This window comes from Bipolaris sorokiniana (genome assembly GCF_000338995.1).
Source record: "Bipolaris sorokiniana ND90Pr unplaced genomic scaffold COCSAscaffold_9, whole genome shotgun sequence".
NCBI lineage: Eukaryota > Fungi > Ascomycota > Dothideomycetes > Pleosporales > Pleosporaceae > Bipolaris > Bipolaris sorokiniana.
In genome coordinates, this window is record NW_006911903.1 from 1,198,298 (window position 1) to 1,216,399 (window position 18,102).

At 52.5% G+C, this 18,102-nt stretch overlaps 9 protein-coding genes across 9 annotated transcripts; 5 read left to right on the forward strand and 4 right to left on the reverse strand.

Moving 5' to 3' along the window:
* Nucleotides 1–131: 131 nt before the first annotated feature.
* Nucleotides 132–969, forward strand: COCSADRAFT_92407 (uncharacterized protein; the record flags this gene model as incomplete). Its single annotated transcript, XM_007703192.1, has 3 exons — nucleotides 132–667; nucleotides 723–827; nucleotides 885–969. 3 exons carry the CDS (start codon nucleotides 132–134, stop codon nucleotides 967–969), a joined length of 726 nt encoding a protein of 241 aa, XP_007701382.1.
* A 468-nt stretch (nucleotides 970–1,437) lies between these two features.
* COCSADRAFT_45587 (uncharacterized protein) lies at nucleotides 1,438–1,737 on the reverse strand (the record flags this gene model as incomplete). Its single annotated transcript, XM_007702917.2, has 1 exon — nucleotides 1,438–1,737. A coding segment is annotated over one exon (300 nt), but the record flags the coding sequence as incomplete, so codon positions are not given.
* Nucleotides 1,738–2,511: 774 nt separating this feature from the next.
* COCSADRAFT_359358 (uncharacterized protein) lies at nucleotides 2,512–3,374 on the forward strand. Its single transcript, XM_007703193.1, has one exon. The coding sequence runs from the start codon at nucleotides 2,721–2,723 to the stop codon at nucleotides 3,255–3,257; it is 537 nt and encodes a 178-aa protein (XP_007701383.1). The 5' UTR covers nucleotides 2,512–2,720; the 3' UTR covers nucleotides 3,258–3,374.
* On the reverse strand, nucleotides 3,375–4,114 carry COCSADRAFT_338195 (uncharacterized protein). The gene has a single exon (XM_007703194.1). It carries the CDS (start codon nucleotides 4,011–4,013, stop codon nucleotides 3,492–3,494), a length of 522 nt encoding a protein of 173 aa, XP_007701384.1. The 5' UTR covers nucleotides 4,014–4,114; the 3' UTR covers nucleotides 3,375–3,491.
* Nucleotides 4,115–4,614: 500 nt separating this feature from the next.
* On the reverse strand, nucleotides 4,615–5,539 carry COCSADRAFT_338197 (uncharacterized protein). The gene has a single exon (XM_007703195.1). The coding sequence runs from the start codon at nucleotides 5,332–5,334 to the stop codon at nucleotides 4,819–4,821; it is 516 nt and encodes a 171-aa protein (XP_007701385.1). The 5' UTR covers nucleotides 5,335–5,539; the 3' UTR covers nucleotides 4,615–4,818.
* Nucleotides 5,540–6,910: 1,371 nt separating this feature from the next.
* Nucleotides 6,911–9,973, forward strand: COCSADRAFT_161672 (uncharacterized protein; the record flags this gene model as incomplete). Its single annotated transcript, XM_007703196.1, has 3 exons — nucleotides 6,911–7,520; nucleotides 7,574–8,362; nucleotides 8,427–9,973. The coding sequence occupies 3 exons, from the start codon at nucleotides 6,911–6,913 to the stop codon at nucleotides 9,971–9,973; spliced, it is 2,946 nt and encodes a 981-aa protein (XP_007701386.1).
* Nucleotides 9,974–11,496: 1,523 nt separating this feature from the next.
* COCSADRAFT_338207 (uncharacterized protein) lies at nucleotides 11,497–13,571 on the forward strand. The gene is made up of 2 exons (XM_007703197.1): nucleotides 11,497–11,706; nucleotides 11,759–13,571. Exons 1-2 carry the CDS (start codon nucleotides 11,600–11,602, stop codon nucleotides 13,296–13,298), a joined length of 1,647 nt encoding a protein of 548 aa, XP_007701387.1. The 5' UTR covers nucleotides 11,497–11,599; the 3' UTR covers nucleotides 13,299–13,571.
* An 82-nt stretch (nucleotides 13,572–13,653) lies between these two features.
* Nucleotides 13,654–15,042, reverse strand: COCSADRAFT_145366 (uncharacterized protein). The gene is made up of 3 exons (XM_007703198.1): nucleotides 14,351–15,042; nucleotides 14,152–14,274; nucleotides 13,654–14,099 (listed from the first exon to the last, which is right to left on the reverse strand). Exons 1-3 carry the CDS (start codon nucleotides 14,855–14,857, stop codon nucleotides 13,845–13,847), a joined length of 885 nt encoding a protein of 294 aa, XP_007701388.1. The 5' UTR covers nucleotides 14,858–15,042; the 3' UTR covers nucleotides 13,654–13,844.
* Nucleotides 15,043–15,492: 450 nt separating this feature from the next.
* Nucleotides 15,493–16,651, forward strand: COCSADRAFT_38033 (uncharacterized protein). Its single transcript, XM_007702863.1, has one exon. It carries the CDS (start codon nucleotides 15,656–15,658, stop codon nucleotides 16,604–16,606), a length of 951 nt encoding a protein of 316 aa, XP_007701053.1. The 5' UTR covers nucleotides 15,493–15,655; the 3' UTR covers nucleotides 16,607–16,651.
* Nucleotides 16,652–18,102: the final 1,451 nt, after the last annotated feature.

Here is an 18,102-nt window from a genome sequence, read left to right on the forward strand (position 1 = left end):
TGGGACGGCTGCCTCTCCGCCCCGGCTCCATATTGCTTGGCAAGTTGCATCTTCGTCCTGACGGCATCAGCACCGCGCACGCAAGCTATCCATTGCGCCACGACCCCACCTCCAATCCTCTCCCCGCAACCATGAGGGCCGCCTTCCGCCTCCTTGCCAGCGTCAAGCCCGGCCAATTCCTAGAGCCCGGCGCGCCAACCGGCCTCACAGGACTCTTCACCCACCCGGCGCCGCGCTCCACCTTGCTCTATCACTACAACGCCACTCTCGACAAGCTCAAGCAGCTCCCCGAGTCGTCCGTATACCGCCAGTCCACCGAGGCTCTTACCAAGCACCGCCTCGCTATTGTCGAGCAATCCAAGCCCGCAGGATGGGACGCATGGCAGGAAAGAATCAAGCTGCAGATCAGCGATGACCCGGACAACTTCCAAATCATCAACACAGCCAGCGGACAGACTGTGGTTCTCCCTCCACAGCCTTTTGTGGATGAGCGAGACAAGGTCGCAGAGTGGGATGGTGAAGCGGTGCAGACTTTCCCCGAGGGCATCCGCTCGTCCAAGGAGCGTCTGCCCCACGCCAAGAAGATGAAGGGCGACGTCAACTACACGCCCGAGCGTGCCTTTAGCAAGATCAAGTTTGAGCCTGAGCCTCAGTACACTGTTGAAGCGTATGTCATGGATGGAGAGGTGGAATGCCAAGACTGGAGACTGACATTTTTATAGTATCTCGGATCTTGAGAGCAGAATGGGCGCAGGTCTGATTGAGGAGGTTATCGAAGTTGCTGAGGGCGAGCACAAGCTTGTTGATGTCATGATCCAAGCTAAGGTGTAAGTTTTTTTATTAGTAGTCTTCTTTGGAAGGGAGTTTGATCTAACGATATGTAGATGGGAGCCTCTTGAGGAACAAGCGCCAGAAGGCCAGTGGTCATACCATGAGCGCAACACGCACACCAGCACTCAGAAGCCATAGAGGGGGTTTGAGTGAGAAGGGGAGAAGAAAAGGCACACTTGTAAATAGATGGGGTGTGTAAAGAAGAAGAAGAAGAAGAAGAAGAAGAATGATAACGACATACTCGTTACGACTTGAATGTGTTGGCTTGACTTGCTGATATGAAATCACTACCTGAGTTGATTGAATTCAACTTATTGTCTTAAGTCTATTGACGTGAACTTTGCTGACATGAAATTTCGATCTGAACTCATGGGCTTGAAATTCTTAGCTGAACTCATTGCTCGGAAACCCAAACTCGAAATCATCGACTCAACCCCACTTACTCTAGATCCCAACCCATCCTTCTTCCCTCAATTCCATAACCTCACTCTCATTCCACGCATTACACCCTAATTTACAATCCTCTTAATCCTCTTCCGTTCATATCTCAATTCCCATTCCCATTCCCATTCCCATTCCTATACCCGCTTCAATTTCCTTTTACCCTTACTTCTCCTCGCCCTGCTCCCCCCTCAACGCCCCCAACCTAACCTGATTCCTCTTGACCAAAATCCTCAGCGTATTCTGCCTCTCAATCTCCGCCATGGACTCCCAATTCGCAATGCGCGACAGGGTGCCGTCTTTATTCACCACCAGGGGCCCCAGGTGGTCGAGTTTGACTGCTTGGCCGTCGACGTTGAGTTGGGTGGTAGTGTCGTCTGTGGCTGTGGAGGGGGAGGGGAGGGGCAGGGGGGCTACTGATGTGGATGCTTGGTCTTGGTCTTGGTCTTGAGGGGGGTTTTGTGGGTCGGTTTCTTGGATGTTTGTGGTTTGGACTTGCTCGGATGGTGGGGTGTGGGATGTGGATGAAGACATCGTGTGGTTGTGGTGCTGAAATTGAACTTGGTGAGTTAAGTTAAATAGAGTTGTGAGCGAGGTTTTTGCGTTTATGCGAGTAGCGCTTGATGGATAGAAAATTGCTCGTCGCTGTGTGCGTAGAATTTGGGCAAGAAATCTTGTTGGTTGCATGAATGACATTGAGAAGCATAGAATGATATAGTCACAGACTAGTTATATGAGTGTTGAGGTTGCGAGATGTAGAAATGGTGTTGGAAGCTTCTTGTTTGTGGTGGTGCTTCTAGAAAGCTCCGGGCACTGTAGCTACATCACACGAGCGTACCCAGTGCTTTCTTTTTTTTTCGCAAGAACATCACGCATAGAAAATTGAGACACAGAAATATAAGTCTCTTAAGTCTCTAGTATGGCCTTTCTGTCGGCCCTCAAAAGACACACAAGAGCGCTCTCCAGAATCAGCATGAGCAAATTACGCATGTGGTTGTGTGTGTGGGGTCCCAGTCGAAACAGGCAAGAAACCACAGCCAGGGAGTCCACTTTTTTTCCCTTCAGGATATCTGGTATACAACGGCCCACTAATCCCGCCCGTGTGAACCATCTTCCGCCTTCGGTGTCACGTTTGTTTTTTTCCTTTGTTCTTTGACATAGGCGAGTTTGCAATGTTATCAACGTTATCGAACAAGGAGCATGGACCAATTATCTCGGCCGGTAGCAGCCACCATGGCACTATACATACGTAGGTGTACAGAATGTTGATAGTCTCGAAACACCTGGTTGCTGGGTAAGGCCCTTGTATGGCGCAATCACATACACAAGGTGCATTTGAAACGAGAAGGGTTTTGACAGAAGCGAAAGAAGGCTGTGGGTAGACATGTCCTGCATGCACGCCGGCAGCACGATGGATGAGGATTGCAAATGCGTGTGTGTAGTGTAGGATGCGGCACAGTGCACAAGGGGGGACCCAGGGAAACGGATGGCAGCGACAGGCGCCATATCTTGAAGACACACGGCAACCCGTGTCCCAGCAGAAGCGTGTCAACTGCCGCTGCAAGGCGGACCCCAACACAAGCACCCGCGTTAAGGCGCTGATTTCACAGTGGCAGGCGAGTCGAAACAAAGCAGGGCAGAGGGCGGCGGAAGAGTCCATCCGGGCGCAGCATCAGCGGCGAATGGTATGGTTTTGGCATGGTTGTGGTATGGCGGCTACGCAATGTGGACGTCAGGGGGGCCCGTTCCAGCCCTCACCGGTCCTTTTATTTTTTATTTTTTTTCCTTCGGGGAAAGCGGGCAGACCAGAGGAGGAGAGTGAAACTCACGAGGTGCATGGCATGGGGGGAGGGGCGGACATGGGATGTCGGCGGACAGGCGCCACGACACACTCACGGCGAGCGGGTCAGAGGCTGCTGCACTGCTGCACGACATGGCGCTTGTGTGCCTGTGTGCCGGCGGGCCTTGGCAGACTGGCAGGGTGACGGCAGCTGGACACACAGGCGGGCAGAGCAGCCCACTTTGACGCCCACCCAGCTCCGGGTATCATCCACACTCCCAGATCCGGGAGCGCAACCGCAAGTGGGACTGGAGCTTATTCCAACTTCGCGCGCTGACTGCTCACGTCCCAGCAGTCCCAGCATCGTGGACAGCCCCCCCTTGAACCTTGAAGGCGACGACGCGTACTCTTGCTGGGAGAGAAAACTGCCTGAGACGGCCTAGTGGTTTCGGGGATTAGGCTGGGCACGATGCGCAATTTCCAGCGGCGAGCACGGTGTCGGGTTCGCAACGAGGGTGGTGTCGGGCGTGCCGCTGCCATGGCATGGCTGGTGATGGAACAACACGTGGGGTTCCCTTGAGCGCCGCTGCAGCCAGCAGCCAGCAGCTAGCGACAAAAAAATGCACGGTGGCAGCAACCCTCGTCGCATCTGCTCGTTCCGGTTCCCTCTCTTAGCAGTGACAGCAGGGCATGCATGCCGTGCAGCCGGAGAAAATTTGTCGGCCAGCATGCTGTCGAGCGCCTCGGCGTTTTGTTCCGCAGAAAAAGCGCGCCTTGTATCCTGCCAAGTATGTAACGTAAAGCATCGGCAGACCGCAAGCGAGAACCACGGCAGGGCCCTTGTTTGTGCACGGCCGAGCCGCCGGCTGGGACTGGGACAGCGGCGCTGGCTAGGTGTAGTGTACTTACTAAACATATGTACGTGTGCGTGTGTGTGAGAATCTAGGTATGTGCAGAACATAGACGGTTATGTACGCTCTGTGCAGAAACAAGAAAGCGGCAGGCGTGTGCAAGCAAGCAAGTATAGCCGTCGAGACAATCATCCCGGCACTTCACCGATGCTACCTCGACCTAGTGCTCGCTGTAAGAACATGCCGACCACCAGAATAGCTGCCTGTCACCGTATCAACTCGAGTCAGCCGCGGCATCGTGATCAGACGACACTAGCCGTCATCTGTAAAGCTAAGTGGCCGACCCTTAGAGCAATTGTCGCTGTTGCGGCCATGGCAGGCGTGACATGACTGTATCTGTGTGTGTGTGTGTGTGTAATGGTATCGTTGTGCGTATGTAGTAAGTATAGCACCGCCAGCACAACCACGTCGCGCCTTGCATTGTTGGCCGCCGCCGTCGTGCCGCATGCGCCGTTTCGATTTGACAACAGTGCGCCGCGGACCTGCTCGCGTCGAGGTGCCCAGGCTTCGAGAAGACGTGTTTCAAGGCCGGAGGCGTGACTGTACTCTAGGCTAGGCATGGGGAGTGAGCCTGTATGTACCTACATACATGCCATGCACGCACATTGGAGTAGTGTACACTACATTGCAGGAGCGTAGGCCGAGCGATTGACGAGCCGAAGATTTAGCGGACGCCGTTGCAATTGCTGGCTGCAATCTCAGGCCAAGGGTCCCCCTGCATCTGCGCTAGGCCGCTCTGGGATAAACCTACGTCACGCTCACCAGACTTTTCCTTCCAGCCTCGGCGGCGACCAACAGCCACGGCCGCCACGCCAGGTGGTGCCGGTCGGCCATCTTGCCTGTCTGCCCATCAACTCATCCATCTGGCCGTGTGGCAGCACAGGATTCGCACATGTTTCGGGCAACGAGCATCTGCAACTCGAGTGATGTCGCGGGCGCCCCGTGCAGTCGAACCGCGGGCGTCTGTTGTCTGTGTTCGCCGGACGCCGTCGGTTTCATGGTCGGATATAAGGGAAAGGACCCTAGCAAAGCCACAACCGCCAATGCGACAGCAAAGCTCGGCCTTTGTCGGATGGATGCTCGCTGCTCGGATGAGTTGCTTGCTCTTGCGCCTCGCTGCTCTAGAGTACCGATCCGATGGCTCTGACTCTGACAAGTTGCTGCAACTAAGGCGTGCGCGCCGACGGGTTGCTGTGCTGTGCTGTGCTGTACTGGTGGTATAGTACAGTAATAGTAATAATGTGCATGCTCGCGCGCGACCGTTTCCATGGGTGTCGCCCCTTGGCCGTCCCGTGGGCAGAAGAAAAAAAAGCTAGTAGGCGTGGAAGATTGTTGCAGTTCGGCCGTGGCTGCTAGGCCGTGTGCGTCCATGGCCAGGTTTGTGCGGCTCTTGTTCTTATCGATTGCAGCGCAGCGGCGGCGGAGTGGATGAAACCCCTAGGCAGCGCGGCCGTCGACATGGACATGGACAGCACGGCGGGTTGATACGGCGGCAGAGGACGATAGGAGACGTGGTCGGTGGGCACGATTCAAGGGCACAGCCAGCGCGTTGGCCTGGCTGCAAAGGGCCTGCGTGCATGGGCAACGCAATTGGGTGCCTGCTCCGTTAGCACACGAACAGCTGTCGTCATTGGTAATGGCCTTTCTTGCAGCGGACAACGGGCAGCGCATACGCGCTCCAATGCAAATGCAGACACGGTGCGAATATAACGTACATGAAAAGTCATCCAGAGTCCAATCACGTGTGCCGCTGCTACTACCCTTTCGGCGCTTCTTTGGGGCCTGAGTGCATTGTCTTTCTCCTACCTCCTCCCACTACCCTCCGCACGCCCTGGTTTCTGTAACGTCGTGGCCATCCCATCCCATCCCATCCCATCCCATCCCGACGCGCTTGCCGCCACACCACCCTGTCCGCATCCACGTCCACGTCCACACCCACTCCCACACCCGCACTATCACTTTCTGCTCCCATCTCGTGCGGGTCCCGGCCTCTCTGCCTGTTCCCCGTCCATTATTCATCTTTGCTCCTCCACAAGACATTGCACGACTACTCTACACTACACGCTGCCACTGCCACTGCCACTGCCACTGCCACTACCCGACTCTTGCTACTAACACTACTACTATCGTTGCCCTGTGCAAATCTGCGCCCGCTACGACCAACCGTCGGCCAAGCTTCGGCATTCAGCAGCACGCGTGCGCAAACAGGAAGTGCTTGGTGCGGAAAGCCGACGCTCGACTATAGCACCGTCCTGTGCATATTTTTTTCGCCGACCAGTACCTGTACCCCGAGCTACCTTTACCTTCCCCCCTCGCCCCCCTCGCCCCCCTCGTCCACCCCCAAGCCTCCCCCAACAGCCTTCATTTCTGTCGTGGGTCTTCCGTCCCTGCCTTGTGCATCGCCCTCTCCACTTGGGCTATCCGCAATCAGTCGGCTGAGGCTGAAGTGTGTGTGTGGGCCTCCGATCTGCAGCAGCTTCCTTGTCCCTTCGCGTGATTACCGCGCCAGCCAGCCAAACCATCGCAGCGCTTTTTACTAGTGCAGCGCAGCAAAGTCCATCGTCACCGACCCATCACCTTTTTCAATTCTGCGCCGTCGCTACGCCTTTCCACTCCCAACTCTTGTCCCATTCACCCACTGTGGACACCACTCCAAATTCCACTTCTCCCGTCAAAAGGTACCCGCCGACGGACGCGAATCGACTGTTCATCACAATCCCCCACACAGGCTCCACCCTACAAAGCTTCTTCGTGGGCCATCCTTCCTTACCTTGCGACGTTAGCCCAACGGCCCTCCTTGGTGTGCATACCCAGCCGTTGCACACGTTACTCCGCTTCTGAGCTCCGTCGAATGGTCCCGTAACGAACCACAATTGGTTGCGCCTTTTCCCCCCCATCACTTCTCCAACCTTGACCCGCCCAAAGGAGCTGTGTTGTGTACTACATTATGGACAGTACAGACCGCTTCCGCCAGCCTGGCCTAGGCAACTACCCGTCAATAGGCCAGCAGTTTAATGGTTCCCAGAACCAGCTGCCCACACTGCCGCCTCTGCAGAGCGGTGGCAGCCAGTATGCGCCGCCCATGTATGGCCATAACAGCAACCCTCACACGCCCCAGCCGCCGCATACGCCTGTGACGTCTGCGCCCAATGGCACCTCTACCATGCCGCCTCTGCAGCACCCGCCGCTGCGACCCCTCCAGCCTACGCCAACGTCGTACCTGCCCATGAGCTCGGCCTACTCACAGGCGCCCATGCTGTCCACCGCGTCCGCACACACCAACGGCCACCAGCTGGGCCCCTCACCCGGTATGGGTTTGGGACACACGTCCATGTACGCCCATCCACCTGTGCTTCCCAACCAGGAGCCCGAGCCAGTCCACGTCGTCGGTCAGCAAGGCCGACGCGGCGTTTTGCCGACCCATCCTGGACGGCCTGCGCCAGCTGCTGGTAAGACACCTACTACCGCGACAAAGAACGCCGAGGGCAAGTACGAGTGCCCGCATTGCAACAAGACATACCTGCACTTGAAACATCTCAAGCGCCATTTGCTGCGACGTAAGTTTTGTTCAACATCTAACCACAGCCAGCTGCTAATGTTACATGCTCAGACACGGGCGAACGACCCTACCAGTGTCATCTGTGTAAGGATACATTCAGCAGAAGCGACATCCTGAAGCGTCACTTCCAGAAATGCTCGATACGAAGGGGAAACCCGACTGGCGCGAACCATCTGCAGCATGCGCAGCAGCACCTGCAGAAGAACAGACAGCCCACTGGTGCAGACCAGAACTCGTACCTTAACCACATCGGCCCTAATGCTATGTCATACGCCGATGCTGGAGGCTACTCCATGGGTCTGCCGCAGATGCCTGCCATGGCCGGTAATGGCTTTGGCGACAACCTACCTTCGCTTGCCAACCACCAGTCCATGTCGGCGCGTACTTCGCGCTCCAACAGCTTGATGCGCCCTAGCAGCGGCGTTGAGGACAGCGCCCACCGTCGGAGCATGTCTGCTATGGACTTTGCCAATGCCCGGATGAACTTCAATGATTATCGCCCGGATGGAGTCCCCAACGGTTATCCACCACAGCAACAACAACAGCAGCAACAGCAGCAGCAACAGCAACAGGCTCAGCAGCAACAGGCACAACAACAACAGCAACAGCAGCAGCAGCAACAGCCTCCGACTAACGGTTCCGATCCCAACGGCCACTACAGCTATGAGCAGGCCTCCACAAACGGATCAATGGCGCAAAACGGTATGACTGTTAAGAGTGAGGGCACCGACCCAGCTTCATATGGAGTCTCTACCCTGCCAAACGTTGATGGCATCACCAATGGCCAGGATGGGTCGCTATGGCGAAATGGATCGTTCAACGGCGATATGAATAACTCCAGTACGGCAGGTGGCCCAACCTTTCAAAAACAGGCCCAGTTCTGACCGGAACTTTTAGACCTCAGATGATACACCGAATGAAAGTTTATTTGGATTTTACTCGCACGTTCCCGGGTTGGTCGACTCTTCTCCAACACTCGATGGTTGGTTCATTGGCCAAACCACCTCTGATCCAGTGCACAATCTGGCTACTTCGCTTGTGAATTTTTGCTCCCCGAATGCATCTCTACTCTCAAATCAGCACTCAACCGAGGCGTACACCCACGAAAGACTGCAAACAATATTGACTGGAGACACCGTCAAGGAATTCCTACACGAATACAGGCACTATCAAGCACATTTTCCTTTGATACACATTCCAACATTTGATCCCTTCACTGCCTGGCCCGGGCTAGTGTTGGCTATGTGTTGTCTTGGTGCTGTGTACTCTGACAAGATGAGTCCGTCAGACGTCCGTTGGCTCATGGAGCGCGTCCGGGAGAATGTGTTGCGATCTAGTCAAGTTTACGAGTTGGCGCAAGCACATCAAATGGCGAACCTTGATAACCAGCTGACGTCCACGACCGAGGAGATACAAGCCCTGGTCCTACTCCATTCTCAGTTCCTATGGCACGGTTCGCAGCAGCAACGTCAGCAAGCGCGAGATGAAGTCCGGGCTGTGGCTAACGTCACGCGATGTGCTGCACTCTTCCAACCGCTCCCGCCTGACAACTTGAATGCAAGCGCGTTGCATCAACCAGGACCGGTAACTGGCGAGGAGGTTGACTCTTGGAGTTGGAGTCTCTGGATTGAGAACGAGAAACGGGCTAGATTAACAGCATACATTTACTTGATCGACGCTTCTGCTACAATATTCTTCAATTCTCAGCCGAGATTTGACCCTAAGAGCATCACAGTTCCTTTGCCTGCTGACGATGCAGCTTGGGAGGCGAAGACATCGGAAGACTGTGCTAGCGCCCTGGGTCTACGAGGACAGGCAGCACAGGCATTCAATGAGTCCGGTAGCAGGCGTGCGAAGCAACTGGCCTTGTCCGAGGCTTTGAGCGTACTCAACGGAACCTGCCCAGGAAAGTTTCCTGAGCGGGCTACCAATGTCTTTGGCAAATTTATCCTCATCCACGCTATTCATACCCAGATCTACGACATCCAGCGCCAACTTATCCAACGAATGTCTTCAAGCGGTGCGAGCACACCTCAATCTCAAAGCGGTAATGTAGCGGCACCAGTCAATGGAGTCAACGAGCAAGTGCAGAACCAACTTCGCTCCACGGTTGGTGCTCTGAATCTATGGAAGACCTGCTGGGACAAGGACCTAGCCATCCAATTCACTCATCGCCAGCGCCGACGTGGGTTCTGCCGAGATGGCATTCACTTTTACTTCTTGGCACAGGCATTCCTTCGACAATCACGCCCTGAGGACTGGGCGACGTCTGCAGATGTTCGATGCAGACACGTCTTTCACCTCCTGAAGCAAATCAGGCCGTACGTCGCCTCGGATTCTGCGCAAAAGGGTATTGAGATTGGTTCCATGACCGAAATTGCTGACGATTATGCAATCGCTGATCTCACCCTCAACATGAGGAACCTCTTCACTCCTCTCGACGAAGTATGAGCACTCATTCAGGCCCAATTCAAACTTTCAACCAACACAGCTACCTAGCATCATTCAATCATCATACGAAACCAAACCGCGAGCTGCGATATCTAGCTCCAAATAAACCATCTTCGGTACATCATCCAGGTTTAAAAGATCGGTCTGTCACGACCATCGTCATCATCATCATTGTCATCCCCATAACAACTAGAATTATAAGCATACAAGTTTTCTCTTCTCTCAGCACGATCGAGTTTTTGCCAGGTCTCGCATTTACATAGGAGTCCCTGGAGTCAACCTTTGCACGGCGGTCATTTGACATGCGAGGTTTCACGAATCATCAACGGCGGTAACTTTACGATCGACTCTTCAACATCCAAAACGCATTAGACAAGTCACATCTCATGGTCTGCATCTGCTGGACGCGGCCAATCTCTCTCTCTCGGAAAAACAAAACGCCTAAGAATTTGGAGGCGAAATAGGATTTTGTCAGATCATGGGGCTGCCTTACAATTTGCAGTGCAGATTAGGCTGTGTGGGACGTATTAGCTCGAAAATTCAGTGTACATGTTCATTTTGTTGTTTTCCTACATTGCTGCAAGACTACTCCAATTGCATCGTCCGGTGTTACTGCTCTTTGGGAGAGAAATAGATTAGAGACCGGATGTAAGGGAAGTGCGCCTAGTAGCTTGTCCCATGAAAAGTCCTCAATGAAAACATGTTTGCTTTGAATCTTGGCTGCCGTTTTTGTGAGATGATGCATTGAGAAAAACTAGTTTGACAAGGGGAGGGGGAGAAGGAGGCGGGGTGGAAGCTGGAGGCTTGGCCACCCCTCTCCAGCCATGATGCAGTTAGCACTTGCATTTTGATGACGCAGTTTTTTTCCAGCCACATGCCACCGTCCATGCAAAGCATTTCCCAGCCTCCCCGAGATACCCTTCTACGTACTAATCGCCCAAGTACTGCGGCACACCGTGCTGATACTCAGCTCCCGCACACATACCATGGTAGACTTTATTCTCAACGCAATCAGTCAGCTAGCATGTCAGTTATCACATCAGCAAACACGTCATTTTCCAGAGGCGGTCGAGGATGACTGTGCTGGCGGACACTGTTAGGGCCAGGCCTAGTCTGCACATATTTTATATCGATCGCGTTAGATCTGCCTCTACTGTAGATTGTTGCTTTCCTCCTAGGGCGGCTGATGGCAAGGTTCGTTGTTGTACGACTGACCTATTGGGGTTCCAGGAATGTAAGACGGACGCGATACGAAGAGAGAGGGCAACAGGTTTTTATCGCAAGCGCAAAGGTCTAGATGATGAGCGAAGAAGCAATGCAACGCATGGACTGCATCCACAGCTAACTCGAACCCCGCTTCTCGGTCATCACGGACCAAGTCAAGCTCCCGACGCGCCGGCATGCTACTTTAGACTTTGATCAGCTCTGTTGTCCCCTATAAACCAAAGCAGGTTGACCTTGCGCCTGCAAGCAAGGGTTTGTCGTCACCACAGGCACCCACACGCCATTTGCATCGCCTTCCCCTACCCTGGAAACGGCACACAGTTCCCCTTCCCCGACTTTTCAACAAAGACCATGATCGTCAAGAATGAGCTTCCAACGGTCGTTTAGCAGGGAATTGTTAAGATGGAGACCAAAAGGCCTGGAACTGGCCCATACGTCGGCCTTGTGCATGGCAGGAGCAAGGATGTTTATCCATACGCCTTCAAGACGTCGAGATGCCAAGAAGCAGAGTATGTCAGGAAAACGCATAGTTGGGCCGAGCTGACGCGTTTTGCGACACAGGATTGGCGACGTGGAGGCGACAACACGACGCGCCATGCTTGCTCCAACAGCGATGGAGAAGGCGCTGAGGTGTCCAGGAAAGCCACAAAGTACAACGGATTCCTTTACCGACAATTACACGTCGGGAGCCAATGCATCTCATGAATCGTTTGATCACGCGCTAAGGTATCAGGTCCCGACATACCCAACAATACCACCACTTCAGCCTCTCAATACGACACATGGTACCCATCGAGCCTGTGGCCTCGGCATGTCTCGAAGCAAGCGTTTACCACGACCACCATCCATGCATTTCACCACCGTGGTTGGGCACAAACCTCCGGCCTATGCGCCTGTACAGATAGCAAAAAAATGCAGTGTTGACACGTTCAGTGTCTTTGAGATTGACGATATCGCCGAAGAGAAGGGAGCTATTACTGGCTTCCTGAGTGTCCCAACACAAGGAAGATGCTCACGAACGTCCTCCATGTCCTCAGTTGTGTCGGAAATATTACACCAAGAGCCTGGAGCTATCTACATACGGCCGTCAGCACAGCTTCAGAACATGCAATCTGTTAGCGATTGTGACAGAAAACTGCAAGAGGCTGCACGATTCTACAGTTCGGCCATGTGCAAACCGAACAACCTGGGGATCCATACGCCGACTGGAACCCCAGAATCAATTTCCAACATTCCTTTCAGGACCAGCGTGTACCAAGCGCACGCCAAACTCAACCGCTCTCTCCAATCTATTCCGAACCTAGGAAGTTGTAGGGGCATACAAAACTGGGCCAGATCAAGTGAATGGGTAGAGCCCTGCCAAACGGCCGAAGGACCGACTGAATGGATTGAAGACTTTCTCACCCGCAAGGAGCAAGCAGATCGTGCCGAAGAGGAACAGACACGCAATGAGAAAAAAGAAAAGATCACCGTCATGCGTGGGAACAGCCTCGACAAATTCAGAAGAAGACTCAGCATAAGAAGGGTCCCGGAGGAGAGAAGAAACACTGTCCCACGGCGGAGAAGGTCAGACATGGTCAGCACGCGTGACCGGGCAAGAGCTGTGTCGTGGGACATACGTACGCATGAGAATATTCTTGAACAATACGACTTTCCCAATGGACTTTCCCCAAAGCACACTCCATCGCCACCACCCTTCAACAGCGTGGAAAAGCCACCGGACCAGTCAGCGCCAGCGCTACAGCGATCCCCGGTCTCCCACGATTCAATTCCAACCATAAAAGACCCACTGAAAGAAAACTTATCACAGCTCTCTCTGCACACACCAAAATACACATGTCACGATCGCTCATCATCGAAAAACAGCAGTCTTCCTAGGCTAAAATTCAGATCCGTATCGATGATTGGTGCGGACGTGAAGAAAAGCTTCTGTACGACCGTTGTCCCTGTCATTGTAGAGGGAAGAAATAACATCTCCGAGTTGGTGAGCAAAATGGAGAAGCTCGGGCAGGGCTTGACTTGGGGGAAGATTGGGAAGAAGGTGAGATTTAAGAGGAAGGGCAAGGGAGCGAAGAGGAAGGATAGTGCTTCAGGACGATGATTAAAGAGTGGTCAGATGGCGGAAACCAGTGTAATTAAGCAAGGCTTACATGCTGGCGGTCTGATTTTTTCTGGAGTTCAACGGTGGGTGTGGGGTTTTTGAATTTACGGCGCAATGGTGGGAATTTTAGAAGTACAGCATGGCCAGGGGAATTCTGGTAAAAGCTTTTGGATTATTTTATAATGTCTTGTTATATTTCATTGCTCATTGCTGGGGTAGTCATCCTGGGCGTGAGAGTGAGATAGGAGAGATATCGAGTTTAATTGAACCTCTTTCACCGTATATTGTGTGAAGCAAAAGAACTCTTGATCTAGGCGAGATTCTCCTTCTTTTTTGGGGGAACTGCTTTTTTCATACCTGTACTAAACCTTTTCGATACAACAGGACAAACGTATCTTAATAGTCCAACATCTACGCTAAGAAAATCTTAGTCCCAATCACATCACCACATTCACCCATCCAATCATTCATACTTCAAAATTGCAGTTAAAAAGCGTATTACATTATCGCAAATATCATCGCCACGCTAATTAAATTCGTTTTTGTTTACGCAGTACCCGTAGCCGAGCTAATCGGCAGCGTAACAGGCATTGGGGTTCCCGTCGCGGAAGCAGTGGTAGAAGAACTGCCTCCTCCTCCACTACCACCGCCATTCTTCTTCTGCACTACCGCCTGCACGACTTGGCCGGCAGTGTTGGTAATGATGTCGACGAGCGCACCAAGCGGTTCGTATGAGTAGGTCTTTTGGGTGAGACCTTTGCCGACTTGCTTGATGCTGCCTTCGACTTCGGTCATGTTGAGCTGTTGTATTTGTGAGTTGGTGTCAAAGTGGGGGAAAACCAAGGGAATTTACCTTGTAGTTTCCGACAATCTGGGAAATAGCATCTGTGCCTGCTCCGACGACTTCTTGGACAATGTTGCCCAGGTTGTCGACGAGAAAGCTGAGAGTTTTTCCGTTTTGCGTAATGGATCCGAGCTAGAGCATTTCGTTAATTTCCATCTTGTTTGAATGCCTTTTTTTTTAAAGAAGTGAATATTCAATCAAAACTTACCAAACCATCAACTGCTCCAATGACTTCGCCAACAAGATCCGTAACGTTTCCAATCAAGCCGATCAGGAGAGGGTTCAGGTCCAAAGAGTCAAACACACGCTCGACAATCTGGACCAAGTTGCCCAGACGTACGACGAGCTCGAGATTAACATCGACATCCGCAATGGTAATGTTGACCTTCTCAATACCAACTTGCACACCGGCGTTGATCTGGACGAGCCCCGCGACTTTGGCATTGAGGTTAAGATCGGCTTGCAGTTTCTCGACCGTCAATTCAATGCGGCCTACATGCAGCTCTGGAACGCGGAGCAACACATCTGGGGGATTGGATCCCGTAGGCGCAACCTCGGGAGGTCTGGTCGCGGTGCCATTGACGGACGGACGATTACTGCTTGTGGGCGGAGGAGTCGAAGGCACCCCCGACGACGTCTGCGCGGTAACGAACGTAGCAAAAGTAAGAAGAATGCTGATGAGCAGTAGACGGAAAGAGAATGACGACGACGACATCTTGGGGGCAAAGCAAAAAAAAGGTGAAGCAGCAAGCGAACAAGCAGAGCCACGAAGAATGGCGAAGAGAGACAATGGTCCTATACAAGTAACCGTTTTCTTCTTCCTTTTGGTCCCATGCAACCCCTAGCACAAACGCTTGTGAAGGTTATGCCCCCGCTTCCTTCCCTTCGCCTGCGCCCCCGGTTTAGTCAGGAAAATCAAGAAAAAAAGGCGGTTACGCTCATGCATGGTTGGAGTGTTGTAACGACCAGGGTTTCCCGTTATAGTAATCTCGGATAAAACCCCCTATACAGCCGGCGTACAGGGCTATGATCAAGGACGCAACCAACGACAACGGGCACCATCTGGAACGCGCGTGCCCCCCGCAGTTGGCACAACGCATGCCAGAAAGTCTTGGATTCCCATGTGCGCCGAAAATCCTGATTTTTGTATCGAATTGGAGGCGGTCTGGCTAGGATTCTCCTTAATCTTATTTTTTTGCTTCTGCACTGCCTTGGAACTAGTAGTAGACTGGGGCTAGGTAAAGCGGGTGGGGAAAAACGGTGTGGAGCAGGTAATGCGATCATGCTATGAATGCTGGGTCCGGGATGGGTTAACTGCATGTAACTCATCACGAGTATTGTGGAAAGGATGTTGTTAACCCGTTGGTCTCGCCCCCCGTTTCTCTCTTGTTGAATCTGAGCAAAAGTCGTTCGCTTTTTCTTTCCATTTCCCACCCTCTCTCTCTCTTGGGTAGTAGACGTTCGACTTTGCGGCCAATTCAAGTCTCTCTTTTATATACACACCAAAGTCAAGATGAGGTTGTCTCTTATTCCTTCCTTAACGCTTCTTTCTCTGCCATGGCTTGCAGTCGCTCAATCCGCTGCGGATGGCTACACGGGATACAAGCTCGACGTGCGAGATGACGGCGACCCAACTGCGGTGCTTTACGAGACGGAAAACACATCTTCGTCCAACATCTCTGCTCTGAACCCTATTCCGGATGTTCTTCTCAATGCCTCGGTGCACGTAGGCGAAATCTTCGTCGGCGTCGACAACCTCACCGCGAAGATTAATCTCGACGCCCAAGTACTGCAGCTACTTCAATTTAACGCAGGAGTCGACCTCTCCATCGACAAGGTCTCGCTCCTCATTCAAAACGTGACTGCAAAAGTCTACCTCGAAGCCCGCCTAGGCAACCTCGTATCAATGGTCAGCGACGTCCTCGACAGCATCGATCTCAACCCCGTCATTGCGGAGCTCGGCAACGGTCTTGGTGAAATCATCGGCGACGTAGGCGATGCCGTAGGCGGAATCGCCGACGGCATCAGCGGTGGTGGAAACAGCGGCACCAACCAGACGACTGCCCAAGCAAAAGCCAAGCGCGACCTCGACTTTCACCAGTGGGATCTCCGCAACAATATCCTCTACTCTGTCAACAACTTTGAGGGCAACACGCACAAGCGCCGTGTTCTCGCTCAAAACGGCGACATCGTCGAGCAGACCATGGACAACTCTGGTGCTATTTCCGGTAGCACTGTCGTCGGCAACTACCTCACCAGCATGAAGTTCAACGGCTTCAACGAGTCCGTTACCTACAAGGGCCAGGAGGTATGGGAGGAGGAATACGTCTATGAGCCGTTTATGGGCTTGTTCTCTGTATCCGGTGTGTTCAAGAGCAAGACTACAGGTGAGGTCGTCGGCACGCAATTGCTGGCCGAGGCGAGGGGAGGCGGTAGCGCGATTATCGGGAATGAAAAGGCATAGTTTGTCGTAATGTAACTACTACGCTAGCTAATGTAATATCTTGCCCTTTTTTTTTTGATGAACCGTAAAATGGAAAGAACAAACATCAACTGTTGCCCTTTTTCTACTTCCATCTGTCCACTTTCACCGCTCCCTCTCTGCCTCTCTCTCTCTCTCTCTCTCTCTCTCTCTCTCTCTCTCTCTCTCTCTACCCTTCCATTCGCGTGTGTCCCTCAATTCCACCCGCCCAATGCCAATGCAACCAAAAAACTAACAGACACACCGGATAATAATGCAAGGAAAGCAACTAGTTCTAACCTCCAACTCCACTCCTCCACCTCGCTAGTATAAGCCACGCGAGTTCCACCACCCGTGCGCCCGCGAGTGTGCATCAAAAAAGGTGCGGCACAAGCGAGATTAAACGTATGCCGGCATGACGACCCAAAAGCAGGTCCCTGCGGTCTGGAACAGCAAAGCAGCCCACGGCAGATCGACGATGATGTCAACACCCGTTTTTATCCCTTTTCCTTCTTTTACCCGCCAGATCGGTATCTGTGGCGTGGTTGCTGTGTCCGTTTTTTATGCTTGTTTTTTTTGGGTGGGGAGGAGCCTTGCATGCATGTGGGTGGGTGGGTGGATGGATGGATGGATGGATGTGAATATCCTTGTATTTAGGTGGCGTTGATATTGGAGGATTGGGGATGTACATTAGAGGATGCTCACATGGATGGTGGAAGATGTGTGTGTATGTAAGGGGGACTGCATGTACTTAATTACTGCTTTGGTGTAGTGTGTTAGTAGAGTTGTAATCGAAATGTGTTCAACATCAAGGCTTGAATGTAGTTGTGGAGGTATGCGAATGCATAATATAGGACCAAATCAATTCAGTCATGACACCGCCTTCTGTTGATTCGGCAACAGTAGTTTCACAAATATCAGTAGATGCGCTCTAAAAAGCAAAGTTGATTGATGTCTACTGATAACTATTGTAATACAACATACGAGTTTATCCGCATACCCCCCTTTCCTACTCTCCTCCTCCTCCTACCAAACATACTACCCGCTCTACAACGTTCACGCCCACATCCCTTCCTCTTCCTCCTCTTCAGTACCGCTCTTTACCACAAACTCGCATTATCTCTCCCCGACTCCTACATGTCCACCATATTCATACAAACGACCCTTGATCTCACAAGCAGATACAATCCATCAAAGTCTGATCTAACTTTTCTTAACCCAAGGACTCGTCAACGAAACTGATCATATAATTCTTCCCTCCCCTTGACATTGTTGCAAGAACAGGAGAAATACTTTTTTACTACCCACTCATCAGCACCGCTAGGAGTATAGTGACTCAGGTGCTAACGATTGTGGCAGCACTGGCATATCATCGACTCCTGATGGCCACTACGGGATCTTCGGAGATTGCATAAGGTCGGGCAAGTACATGTAAGGTGATGAACTACAGTGTTGTACGTTGTACTCACAAATCCTACTTTTACTCAAAGAGATGAAGG